Source organism: Halichoeres trimaculatus, unplaced genomic scaffold (genome assembly GCF_033239565.1).
Source record: "Halichoeres trimaculatus isolate MK-OKI-2021-1 unplaced genomic scaffold, fHalTri1.1 fHalTri1_scaffold_20, whole genome shotgun sequence".
NCBI lineage: Eukaryota > Metazoa > Chordata > Actinopteri > Labriformes > Labridae > Halichoeres > Halichoeres trimaculatus.
Window position 1 is genome coordinate 8,735,804 of NW_027437198.1, and position 14,119 is coordinate 8,749,922.

At 40.1% G+C, this 14,119-nt stretch overlaps 1 protein-coding gene across 1 annotated transcript; it reads right to left on the reverse strand.

Moving 5' to 3' along the window:
- Positions 1 to 3,634: 3,634 nt before the first annotated feature.
- kcnj12b (potassium inwardly rectifying channel subfamily J member 12b) lies at positions 3,635 to 12,173 on the reverse strand. Its single transcript, XM_074697282.1, has 2 exons — positions 11,656 to 12,173; positions 3,635 to 8,389 (listed from the first exon to the last, which is right to left on the reverse strand). Exon 2 carries the CDS (start codon positions 8,250 to 8,252, stop codon positions 6,984 to 6,986), a length of 1,269 nt encoding a protein of 422 aa, XP_074553383.1. The 5' UTR covers positions 8,253 to 8,389; positions 11,656 to 12,173; the 3' UTR covers positions 3,635 to 6,983.
- Between the last annotated feature and the right edge of the window lie 1,946 nt (positions 12,174 to 14,119).

Below are 14,119 nucleotides of genomic sequence, written 5' to 3' on the forward strand. Positions count from 1 at the left end.
TCCCTTTGTGGTATCTATCATTTATCAGACATAAACCATTTTTTAATAAGCAAGGAGGCACAAGTTAAAGATTCTACTTCATATTCTCCACTGAGGAAATCTGCATATTGTCTCGTACAGAAAACTGTCCAGCTCCATGAGAAGACATTCACTCACCACATGAGGGCAGCAGAGAGCTGCAGTCAGAGTCATTTTACAGGTCAGGTGGTCATCTATTCTCAAAGATGCTGTGAGTGACCTTTGCTGATCATTTATTCAACATGTGGCTCTATGTGGGGAGAGAGGAGGAATTAAAAGTAAGAAGTTTAATCTTTATTTTTTCAAACTTTAATAGTTGAAGATTTACCTGTGATAGTCATATTTCTGCAACCACAAAGATCTTGCTATTTCTTGTTCAACATTAAATTCTCTGAACAGTATTAAAAATATATTTTTTTGAGGTGTAAAATTATGATGCGAACAGAATTTGTGTCATGAGAAATAATAGCAAAAAAGGGCCAGCAAGTTTATCTCTAGATAAGTAGATGCTGCCATAAGGCAGGCGTTAAAGGTTCCATTGGTGAATGAAGAAACATCTTTAAAAAATGTATTTAATTTGTTAAAGAGTCTCTGAATAGAGTGTTTGCTTTTGTATATATTTTTTTAGTGTTGTCTTTTTATTTCTGTCACTTTTGGCAGACAAATAAGTTTTTCTACTCTTTTCTAAGTACAGACGGAGGAGTAAATGTGAGTTGACCTTTGACCTCTGCCTGTTGTGCAATTGAATTGGACCCTTTACTGAACCCGATTTTTTCCCCCGGTATTTGTCTTTGTTTACTATGTTAGAAATATTTAGACCCAGAAATAATATAAAAAAAATACCCAAACCACAGTCTGTCCACTACCACTGGAAATAAGTTGAGCAACAAACCTTATATCTCTGTGATGTGTTAGAAGCAGGATACAGATCCTTATGTGATACTTTTTCATTTGTTTTTGTTTTGTATCTCATGTTTGATTGCTATTTCAGAGAGATAAACTAGACTGACCCTGATGGATTCTTCTGCTTGTCCATCCTCAGCAGGAAGTTCTTCAGTGTGTCTGTGTTTGCTCCAAGTATTCGAGTCAGTGCCTCCTGTAATCCAATCAGCCTGTTTCTGTAATCAAATACTGTACGTCTGCAGGAGCCGAGGCTGGAGCAGCTCGCACTGCTGAGTGATGCCATCAGCTGGAGGATGGATGTCTCCATGAGAAGAAAGAAAAAAAAAAACAGAGATCCTGGAAGATCAGACGGTAGACCCTGGCTCTAACAGACTGTAATGAGTGCTGTAAACACTCTAACAGCTCTCACCTGTTACTGATGTTTGCTGAATCACGTCAGAGGCTGACAGGAGACACGTGTTTTCTTCACCTGTTCATGTTGGCAATAAGCTTATGGCAGGGAAACACTCCAGAGGGAGGAGATAACACACACACACACACTAACGCACACGCACACGAATGTGGCTAACAGTATGAATTTACTTTTCTTTGTGTAGCTTTTATTTGATAGTTTATATATTTTGAATAACACTCCCTCATTATATAATCTATTTACTTTGTCAGATCCTCCCAGAGCAGGCGGTGTATTCACACCAGTGATCCTCTGTTCACAAGGCCTCATCTTTCACCTCTTAGCTGTCCACAGCCCTAAAAATGAAAATCTGACACTGCTCCAGCCGTCTGATTCAGCCGTGAACGGAAAGAAAGCGCACAATATGAATCCCAGAAGATGCTCAGACTGGCTCTGTCCTGATGGCACGCCCCAAGATTTATTTTCAGCCACCTTTACCCGTGAACTCTTATTTCCCACCAGAACAGGCTGACTGTAACTCAGATCTTTTTACATGAGAGTGTTTTCTTAAATGGGTGGTCACTTTCCTGTTAGACACACACCAAGACAAACAGCAGCCAAAGGATAATTCTCTATGAAGAGACAAAATGTACCAAACCTAATGTGACCACTCTGTGCTTTCATAAAAACCAAAAGTAATATAACTGTAGATTTTAAACCTCAGATAAGAGCTGCATGACAATAAATATTAATAATTCATTGATTATTAATTGAAACATCTCCCGGTCTGACTGAGGCTGATGGAGTTTTGGCCGAAGGGCAGGAAGTGCAGCTGTTGCATCATGTTATTTATTTCTCCACCCTCCACCTCCTCCAGGCAGCTAAAGGAAACAAGCGAGGAATAGAGCCGAAGCAATTAAGGCTGAATTTACCTCTGAGCAGCCCACTCTGCATGTTGCAAGACTGACCCTCCACGCTCCTCATCCTCCAACACTGTGGAGTGGGTGGGAAGGATCCCAGTTTATTCTCAGAGCTCCTTCCATGGTACAGCACATCTCGGAGAGTTTTCAGCGCTCATGAAGCCAGAAATTAAACTCTTGATGACCTTCGATTAGCTTCCTGGTGGTTATTAACACAGAGGGGTTGAACAATTCCTTGTTTTTTATGTTGCTGTGCTGAATTACCTGTTAAATATCACATGCAGTGTGTGAGCTCTGAGGTCATGTTAATGATAATTACACAAGATCAGACCTGATCACCATTATTGTTGAACCATACTCACAGACATGAGTGCGCCCTGTATGGACACTCGATGACTACAAAGGTAAGACTGAGTGTGGACAGCCGCTGGATTCATTAACAACAATCATTTTCTGTAAACTGCTCCTGTTGATTGTCTGAAGCTGTTGTTTTGGTTGTGTGTGAGTGTTTGTGTATGTGTGTGTTAAAGGGAGTGTGTGATCTCTATTTCAGTGCTCAAGGTTACAGGGCAGTGAAATCAAGCAGGACTGCCAAGTGTTGTGTGTTCATGCAAAGACATGCCTGATTGATTGCATAAGAGTGAAAGCAGAAACCTCTGACCCCAACCAGATACAGCCCCCCCCAAATCACATCCATAAATCACAGCCTGTTCCTCCGTGTTTATCAAAAGCCTGGCTCACTCATTCCTCTACAACTGCTTTGACTTGATTTACTACAAATAGGCTAGACTCATCAAACACCTATTGTTCATATATCTCTGCAGTTAGTGCCTGTTCTCCTCACACTGTTAAAAAAAATGTAATTTTACTGAAAATGGTCTGTAATCTTAAACAGATTTTTCCTGTTTTCTTATAAAACAACAAAATGATAATAGATTTACAGATATTTTCAGTAATTTTACATAGTCAAAAATTTTGGTTATCAACCTTTAATTTTTAAAGCATTTTTTTTTAGTTTTTCAAAAACATTATACAAAACTGAAAAATTACAGAAATTATCTGTAAAATGACATCCTTGATGGTTTTTTTTTAGGTATTCTGCCAGCTGAACCCTGTACCCTCCTCACTCATGGTTGCAATTCACTAATTAAAGAAATACAGGACTTCACTGTAAAAAATCAAAATCTGTAGAAAAAAACGGTAAAAGCACTGGCAACAAAGTTTCCAGACAAATATCGTAAAATTACAGTCAAACACTGTAACACAGAACTATATACAAAAACTTTAAAAGTAAAAATACAGAAATAAGTTTTTTTTTTTTTTTTTTTTTTTGTTTTTTTTATCAGAGACAAATTTTAATAAAACAAAAAACCTTCAAACAGAACACACAGCCCTTCTCCTAAAAACACTTTCCTCTCATGCATTACTGGTCATTTTGTCTTCCATCAGTTTTTGTCCTAAATTTTACTTTTTTCTTTTTATTTCACTGCAAAATATATTTTTCATTGTGACAGAGCTTGTAACCATGAGTGAGGAGGAAACACTGTGGACAGGAGACCCTGTTATACAGGGGGCATTACTTGTTTGTGCTCCGCATCGTGAACCAGCTGTCCGTGACCCACGGGCCAGACTGGCTGCCTGTCTGTGCTCCATTGTGCAGACCCTGTACCCAGTGATTTTTACGTCCTGTTTTGATTCTGATAAACTAGATGTGTTGATTGTCTTTGCTATATTGGTCCATGCAGTGTTGCACAGGCAGCATGTTCCCCCAGTACAATACTTAAATGTTTAGCAGAGTCTTATATCCTCTGTGTGCCCTCCTCACTCACGGTTACAAAACACCATCATAACAAAAAGTATTTTGCTGTAAAATAACGATACTTTTCTGCAGAACTCTTTGCAATGTCACTTTATTGAAGGCATTTGACTGTAATAATTTAGGGGAAAAATGTTTAATAGTATTTTACTCTAAAATTTCATATTCATACTGTAAATCTGCAGTCATTTATATTGAGTTTTACGTAAAGAGTTTGTTTTTATGCATTTCAATTTTTTTTTATTGTACATGTGAAAAAAAGTATTTTCACAGGAAGTTACTGTAGATTGAGTTGGCTGTAATTTAACAGTATTTGTCTGGAAACTTTGCTGCCAGTGCTTTTACCTTTTTTTTTACAGTGCAGGGGAGAAGAAAACAGATTTGTGAGGATTAATTTTATTTGGTAATAAACAGGAGAGTATTTTTGTTAATCGATTCAATGAATTATTGTTTTCTGTACAACAACAAAAAATCCCATGGGGAGAAACCTGGTGCAACTCAGAGTCAGGATCACTTGAACTGCATTTAGTGGAAGACATGAAGAGGTGAGTGGAGATTTATTCAACTCCAAGAAAATGTTCCTCCTTTGCTCAAGAAACTGATGATTAACAGTTATATCTTCAATAATTCATCAGTAGCTTCTATTTGACTGTAAAACCCATAAAGCCTAAAACAAAATAAAAATATTTACAATAATGTCCAGATAAATGTACACATTACATGTTTCTAAACATGCTGAAGATACTTGGCCCAGCTCAGGGTAAATAAAAAAAACGCCGAGGGATGTGGATTTATTTTCTAGAGTAACCCAATTCTGATATTTTCAGCACAAGTCAGCAAGATAGAAACACTAATGTGTTGGACTCTGCTGAAATTGCAGTCTGCTGTGTAAGTTAACCCACATGGAGCTTTTGTTAGGAGAAATGGGGGGAGAAAATAATTCACCTCTCTTGGGACAAAGAAACCCAGGAACACAGTCTGACCTGATATCTTCCTGTACCCATCCTGTTAAAAAGGGAAGAAACCAGGGTAAAAAAAAAAAAAAAAAAAAAAAGAAAGCAAAGAAAGTCAACATCACTTTTAATACTCTGTTATTCTTTAAAGCTAATTTAAAGTGCAGGTAACCATGGTTTCTTTGAGGTCTGAAATGAGTTAATATTTGCAGCTGTACATGTGATCATAAAGGAGTCACAGAGCATGACGTGTCAAAATGCTTATGTAAGAACAACAGTCTGTTTGAAACATTCAAACTGAGCTGTAGAGAGTCTCTGTGACCCATTCATTCTGCTAATGTTAGAATAATGAGCTAATAGAGGCCGGAGAGCTTTGGCTGCTCCTACTGATTAACCTGCTTCGAGTACTACTGCCTGAAACCAGAGATGTAATGTTTAGTGAGTCATGTGGAAATCAAACTTAATCTTCAGTCACTTAAAGGCCCTGTGAGGACTTTATAAGTGATCTTGAATTAACACATTACCTCATTGCTTTGCATCATGTAGAAATTTGTCTCGAACAAAGAAAAGCAGAGTTAAAAAAGAAGGATTTGCTCACCGTTCTATGCTTTAAAACAAATACAGAACTTTACAACACAGCCTCCTCTGTTTTATGAACCAGGCTGTAAAAATACTTATTAATGCTGCAAAAGTCTGTTTTTATGGCTGGGTGTGTACGTGACTTCTGGTCTTTCTGCAGCCAGCCTCAAGCGGATTCTCAATGAACAGCAACTTTAGCACTTCAGCATGACCTTTATTTTTACTGACTGGATGTTGCCCTTTGGTCTAGACCTGTTAATGTTTTTGGAAAGTTTTCTGAGATGTTTGTTATGATTTGGCGCTATTCAGAACGATTACAGACTGATTGATTGATTGATTGATTGATTGATTGATACAACAGTTGGTGATGATGCTCATGGGAAACAAAGACTCCATCCTGTCAAAACACTACAGTGTTCTGAATAGTCCTCACAGCACCTTTAAGTTATCTCCATTTGATTCAATGGGAGAATATAGAGAAGGAGTAACAATGAATCCAGAGAAGTGCCAAAGACAAAAAGTTTCTGGTTAACTGCTGTAAAAGAGACACACACACCAAGGTCAAAATGTTCTGAAAATGAAAGACAGGTGAAATTTAAAGACGTGTTTCCTGACGTTGCACTGATGGACCTTGATGACAGAGTACCTCGACCTTTTCTTCTGTGTCCTGCTGTTACATGCAGCCCCAACAGAAACAGTGCATACAACTAACAAAGTCCTCCAGTAAAATCATACAATATATAATAATTAAAGTCCAGTTGTACCCAAAAGTCATCAAAATTCCTTTTTGTTTTTAATTCCCCCTGTTTAAGTTGTCAAAACTTCACTCCACACTCAGGTTTAAAGGTTAAACTTCAGGACTGTGAACAGCACCTACAGACATTCTCACTAAAACACTTCCGAAAACATCCATATAAAACTATGCTATGGTCATGCACGTTATGACTACCACCACCTGAAGTTAGAAACATGTCCGTTCTCTGTGATAAAGCTCTGTAACCATCTCAGGGACACGCACAAACATCAACCTGCTGAGAAAAGTTCAACCCTGGCTCCTTCATGCTGAAAGAAGTCACTTGAGGTGGTACGGGCATTCGATCAAGATCCTCCTGAGCACGTCTGGGGATAGACCCTGAGCTCACTGGAGGGATCATGTGTCTCCTCTAACCTGAGAACACATCTGACTCACGTAGGAGCAGCGGCGAACAGAGATGTCCTGGTTATCTCTCTTGTGCCACCTTGATAAGCAGATCATTATTGGACTAATGTACAACAGAATCAGTTTCTCTACCTTTGGCAGAAATGTCGTTGGTGGGGTCCTCATGTCAGAAAAATGACAGTCATAGGGAACGTCCCATGATGCTCCACTGCATCCAAAAAGAAACACAAATGAAAACTAAAGGTTAGATCTCTGACTCTTTTGGGGAGGACATGTTATCACGACCAGAAGTTGCCTGCTCATTCGATGAATCCGATGAACCCTTCCTGTCTTTCTCTTCATCCTCATCCTCCTCATCCCTGCTGATGAAGGCCAGCTCGTTCTCGTAGCAGAAGGAGTTGGCACCAGACGTTGGGAATTTCCTCTCCTCCATGTCTTTGGCGCTGCACCTGGGCGTGGACGGCACCTCGAAAGTTTTGTGAAAGTAAGCGTAATCTATTCTGTACTGGCTCTTCTCCTCGAAGATGACGGGCTCGAAGCGATGACCCCACAGAATCTCTGAAGGCAGATACGAGCTGCGAGCCTGCGTCGTCATAGCCGTGGCCTCCACTAACCCTTCAAGAATGATAACTATTTCAAAGTCAGATGTTTCTAGATCTTGCTTACTGATGCCAAACAGCGGGCTCTCTTCGTCGATCTCATGTATGACAGTGAGCGGCGCGACCAGGAACAGGCGGTCAGTGCCTTTGTCGTAACCTACGTTCATGTCGATCTGATCCAGGGGGATGTACTCGCCTTCCTCTGTGAAACGAGGTTTGACCAGCTGAGCTCGCACATGAGCCTCAACGATATGGCTCTTCCTCAGATTAGCGACCCTGAACATGAGGCACAGTTTCCCGTCTCGTAAAGCGATGACTGCATTGTGGCTGAATAGAAGAGTCTCTGCACGCTTTTTGGGTCTCGCCATCTTGGCCATGATTGCGCCAATCATGAAGGCGTCGATGATGCAGCCCATGATGGACTGAAACACCACCATGAAGACAGCAGCCGGGCATTCCTCCGTCACACAGCGAGCTCCGTACCCAATGGTCGTCTGCGTCTCGATGGAGAACAGAAAAGCTGCCACAAACGTGTTGACCTGCGTGACACACGGGGTGAAATTCTCATCACCTATATGGTCCATGTCACCGTGAAGGAGTCCAATTACCCAGAATGCCAGGCCAAAGGTGAGCCAGGAAACTACAAACGCCAGGCTGAACATGAGGAACATGTATCGCCAGCGGATGTCCACACATGTGGTGAAAATGTCCGAAATATACCGCTGCGACTTCTCGTCCATGTTGGCGAAGTGAACGTTGCATTGGCCGGTCTTGGCGACAAACCGGCTGTGGTATTTGCGTCTGGTGTGAATCTTCCCATTGCCGAAGCTGCCCACGGCAGGCATGGTGCTGAGCCTCAGGCCTTCTTCTTCACAGGACAGGAAGCTGTGGTGGTGGGCCCTTCCCACACTCATGCCTTGGAGGGGCACCGCCACGGGGCCTCAAACAGCCCGGCTCACGCAAAGCTGACCAGGCTCATGGGAAACTTAACAGATCCGTCCAGTTCAAGATCAGCGTCAGAGGGAATTAAGAAGAGAGGCTCAGAAGTGTCCTGAAAGGAAGAGAAAGAAAACATCATCAAATCACGGCAATGATCATGGTTCAGTTCAACTTAAACTGCATATTGGACACAACCTGGAAAGGTGTGAGTTAAACCTGAAGCTGACATTGCTTTAAAGTCTGCTGGTTAAACACCATTTGTTCTTCCTCCTTCCCTCTGTTGTCCCGGTAGTTTTTTCTTGAGTTAAAACAATACATTTTCTCCGATCAACAAGGTACAGAAATAGCCAGCTAATCCAATGCCCTGCCATTTTACATGACGTATCTTCTGTTTCCTCCAGCTGGCACAACTATTAGAGTCACTGGAGGGCTGAGATGAGGCTGTGTGGCTCCCCAGAGAGGCTGAACCGGAAAATAATACCAGCTCAGAAAGAAAGGCAGGGGACTGGCACTGCTGAGGAGACGACTGAGATACAGAAAGGTTTTTTGGTCAAAAGGTAATTCCTGGAAATGTTGGCTCAGAAATTGTGCCAGTTTTCTTAGTTGAAACAATATGATGTAATGCAAATTCAACTGTGCACTATGAAACACATATACAAAAAATTCCAAGCACGTTTGATCCAGCATTTTACATCTGAGTTAGACTCATTTACACAGCAAAAAACTGAAATCTTATCAGTGTTTTTGTCTCATTTTCAGTAAAAAAAATAGCTTTTTAGACTTAAAACAAGCTAAATTCACCTGACTTGTCCAGGAAAATGTCTTGTTTCAAGTTGTTTTAAGACTAAAATAAGGTCTGAGTTACTTGAAACAAGTAAAACAAAAATCTGCCAATGGAACAAGAACAATGTACTACAAATTTTGCTTGAAACCAGAATAATGTCTAAACTCAAGTGACTTTTCTTTTGTGCCAATGGCAGATTTTTTTTTCACTTGTTCCGAGCATTTTTGACCTCATTTTTGTCATTAAACAACTTGAAACAAGACATTTCTGGACTAGTCAGGTGAATTTGGCTTGTTTTGAGTCTAAAAAGACATTTTATACTGAATGTAAACAGAAACACTTGATAAGAATTCCATTGTTGTCAGTGTAGGGAAAATTCTTTTATAATGTAATTTAAATATATTGCACAAGACACGTTTGCATGCATTACTACTTACAACAAACCAAAATGTTTGCTATTTAGACATGTTTATGCAGTTAATATAATTTCCATTGAATTTCCATTACTTCCCAAAAAATCCCATGGAAAGTTCCCAACTTTAAAGTTCCCCAAATCTTGCAACCCTAGGAGACACTTAGTTGCTCTTGGTTAATGCTAATTGTGCAGAATTCTGTTCAGAAAGTTTTTTTTTTTCTGTCTTTGCTCTGTGGGATTAAGAGGAGTGATGTCATCAGCGTACAGTAGATTGTAGTTTTATGGGTGATCCTGCCTGGTTCTTTCCCCCTTGTAACGCAGGAAATAAGTCTGCTGCAGTGTTAAAATGCTGTTTAGTGATACAGCCGATACAAAGATTGTTCTGGATCTGAAATTCGGATGGAGATCTGGTGATCACTTAGGGTACCTGGAGAGAAAGCACCAACTCCTGCCGACATAGTTGGAATTGGTGCTTTCTCTCCAGGTAGCCCTGGAGGAAAAATCAGGGTATCACTGAAACGTGTAGGATTCATGGATCTTATTATCTGGTCTGTTAATCTCACTCAGAATAAATAAATCTATCTGCTTTTAAAGGAGTGGGAGGATTGACCTTAGATGTGTCATCAGTTAATAACAGCGTATACATATAGAGACAAACAACTCATACCTGCAGTCACCAATTACCCTAACAAGCCTGTCAGTGTTTGGGCCCTGGAAGGAGACCAGGGAATAACAAACACATGCACCAAACCCTGCATCAGCAAAACATGAAGCTCTTGTATCAGTTATAGCGCCCCCTATGTTCCTCTCTCCTCTTTTATGCTAATGTTGACCTTTTCATGTACCTGATGAAGGATCTCCTCCGCCTCCTCCTGCTGTCTATAATTGTCTGTACCTGTGACATATATCACTCTGCTGTGGAAAATGTCTGTTTCTGCAGCAGGCTGTTCATCGCGTTTCCTGACACCGACCAGCTGATGGCTCTAACACATATTATAAATAAATGCATGGATATAATCAGTCATCCCCCCTGACGGTATGGTTTGCTTTTTCAAGTAATATAAGCAGCTAAAAGCTCCTCAAGGGGGCTTTGATGATATTTAATTCCCTGAACATTCAACACTGCAGGGTATTTATTTCAGCTGGATGTTGTTTCATTGATGTCTAACTACTTCACGTCTTATTTTACAGGATTATCTCACTGACTCTGGTGGAACTTTGCTCATTCAAAGTCATAAAACACGACGCTGCTTCACCATCACCGCAGACTCCAGGGACAGAGGGGGGCAACATGTCAGCTACAGATCAGGCCAAGGTGACCAAATACAATTATTATCCAGGTAGATATGGGACTATTAGGTATCAGGAGGATTTATTATTATGATTATTATTATTATTATTATTATTATTATTATTATTATTATTATTATTATTATTATTATTATTATTATGTTTTTATTTTAATTTATTTTTTTCTGAATAATAATAATAATAATAATAATAATAATAATTATTATTATTATTATTATTATTATTATTATTATTATTTATTTATTTATTTATTTATTTTTATTTTTTATTTTTATTTTTTTCATAATTCGTTCAAAGACCCAACTGGGCCAAAAGAAAAAAATATGATATTTTAGATATATAGCGACTAAGATCTCATCTTTATTTAAGATTTGCTAAAACCTGCTCAAGTTGTTTTCCTTAAGCACAAATATATAACCCACATATCCTGCAGGAAGCCAAACAGAAGCTTGTTTATAAAGTAGCTAATGTCTGTCTACACACTTTTTATTCTGAGTAGAGTTGAGATATTTTCTAATTTTGAGGCTCAGATTCTTGGATGACGATAGTAATTACGATGTCATTTTTCCCCCTGTCATACATGCAATTGTATGTGAGTGTTTTGTACCATAATTGCTGTTCCTCAAAGGTCTAGTTGCTAGGAAGCAGACTGTTGAGTGTCCAAAGATATTAATATCTGATTTTCTGTGCGACAGCTCCTCAGCTCTCAGAGAAGCCTCTCTGAGGGTACAGACTGGTCTGTTTGTCTTCTAAAGAATGAAAACTGGTCTCGTATCATATAAATTCTCCAAAACTCTAGGTCCAAGAAGGAGTTTTTTCTCCTTGATTTTATTTATGTTTCTCACCTTGAATAAAAAAAATCACGTACCTTTCATGCAAGGAGCTCCGACAAATGTGAAGTTTAACTTCTGTTTTCTTCAAGATCTTCTAGATTTTATCCAAGCTACTGCATCTTCCTCCTCAGGCTTCCTTTAATTCTTCTCCTTTGTTACGGATAAAACCACTCTACTCTCCCAAGGCAGAAAAGTAAACAGCCACTGTGAACCATCATGTCCATACCTCTGAGTTTTTTAGGAAATCCCTCCTCCTGTCCTGTTGAGTCCTCCAAAGTTACAGCTCAGTTGAAATCCAGCTGATCAGAAACAGTCAAGGATTGGAAAAGGACTTCAGCAAAGCACTGAAAGCATAATTTTGACCCCTAAAATAGCTCAACGACTTGATCACAGCAATCCAAATTAAATGTGTGTAGAGCTCACGTGGCCCTCAGGGTCCTCTCCAATCAAAAAATCAATTCCTCAAAGCTTATTTTAGAGTCATGTGCAGCTGACAGTCTCACACTTTCTGAGTAGATCTGCTATCTGATCTCTTTCTGCTGCAGATCCCACTCCGTATCCCACATCCAGTGAACTATTGCTCACTGCTCAGCTCTCGTCCTCCCCCTCCCTCTCATCGTGTCACTGTAGAAACTTGGCATTTGGAGACTACATGCTTCTCCCCTGCCATGTGTTGCTCCATGCAGGGCTGGTCAGCATGCTCGAGCTGAAGGAACCAGACAGTCTGATTAGGACGGACGTGAACTCCAGAGACAGAGTAATACTCTTGATTTCTCTCCTGAAGGTTAAGATGTTTCTCCTCTGAGGTTTTTATATCTCTTTAAATTTTTTTAAAGCTCCTGTGGGGAGTTTTTCACTGGCTTCAAACCAGAGTGAAATGAGCAGTGACCCAGTCTCTTAATGACCCACAAAAACATACAAGCATATTAGGATAAAGAAATTCTCTTAGTGTAAAATTTAATGACTTTAACCACAACGCAAGTAATAGCATGGTGAGGACAAACTTTGTTGATATTCATCATTCGTGATTTATTGATCATTGAAAGAAACAGGATCATTTTTTCTGTCTGAAAACTAAGTTTACGCACATACAGATCAAGATTGGAGAGGATTTAAGAGACATCAATTTGACCAAAGAGGTAAAAAAAAAAAAAAAATTAAGGAGCTTTATTTGAATTTAAAGGAATAAGAAATTACATTATAATAAAAGTATGTTGTTATTTAGAGTAAATAAACAGAAAGTGATAATAAACGTGGACTGCACAAAGAGGACCATCCAGGGTCATCTGGGCAATCTTCCCAACAAGTTCTTCAAATTCTTTGTGTTTGTTTCAAAGACAGAAACCAGATCAGTGTTTTCCAATACGTGTCTGACCCAGATTCAGGAGAGGCCATCAGACGGCTCTGACATGGATGGATGGAAGGTGTGTGTCACGCCGCAACATGTTGGCCTCCAAAGAAGCCAAGCCATGGACGTCTGAGTGTCAGTTTTCTGATTATAAAAGGGAAAAAATATCTGACCTATGTCAGACTTCGTGCTGTTTGCTCTGGTTTCCTAGACAGTAAGACAACAAGTGTGTAGATCTATACATGCCCCCCTTAAGTCCCTGGTTGGCAAAACACATATAACAACCCGCTTGGCTGTTAAAACATAATAAACTGCCCACTGAGCTGGAGTGTCCTCAAAAACACGCAGAGCCACCACTAATACCGCCCAGCTCTTCTGCGTCACTGAGAGCAGCGCCACAAGCCCCGAGTGCACAATGTTTAGAAAACAGCGAAGCTCATTTACAGTAACATTACAGGCTAAAACAACAGGCAAACCCCAACTAAAACTAGCATCCCGAAGCTAACACAGAGACAGGGGGGACACTGAGGAAAAGCTCTTACATTTGCTCCACAACACACAGCATTTAAAATACTCACATTTCCAGGGTCTGAGGTTTGTTGGTGGATGATTGGTAATGCGCCTGGATTCAGGACCAGTCTATTCTCCAGCCTTCTGTTGTACTGTCCAAAGTTGGAAAAGCAGTCGGCCGTGAAGTGACTAGCACACACATGCACAGTTTTACTGAGTGTAGCTGGTACATTTCCTTGATAAATGAACTCTAGCCACTTAGTCTTGTCTTCTTCTGAGATGGGAACTTGTGCATGGAACTATGTGACTGTTTACAGCCAAAAACAAAGCAGCTCTTCGTGTTTGCATTCTGAACAGCAGCGGGGAGTGGAGTGGGCGGGGAGGTGGTTCGGGGGTATCTGCTCCGGTGGACCAATCAAGTCAGACTTGCTCCTGATTGGTCAAAAAAGGGAATCACTGACGTCGGCAAATCCCCAAAATCCAAACAGCTCGTTTTAGGTCAGGATTTTACATTCACAAGCACTGCTAAGTACAGGTTTGGTCATTAAATATCACATTTTGTGGGCTGGGAGGAAAGCCAAAGACCCACAAGTTTCACCAAAAGACTTAATAAAGTGATTTTTGCAGAATATGGGACCTTT

Excerpts from the sequence above, each read along its gene's own strand:
- kcnj12b (XM_074697282.1), bottom strand. The coding sequence starts at position 8,252 with ATGAGTGTGGGAAGGGCCCACCACCACAGCTTCCTGTCCTGTGAAGAA.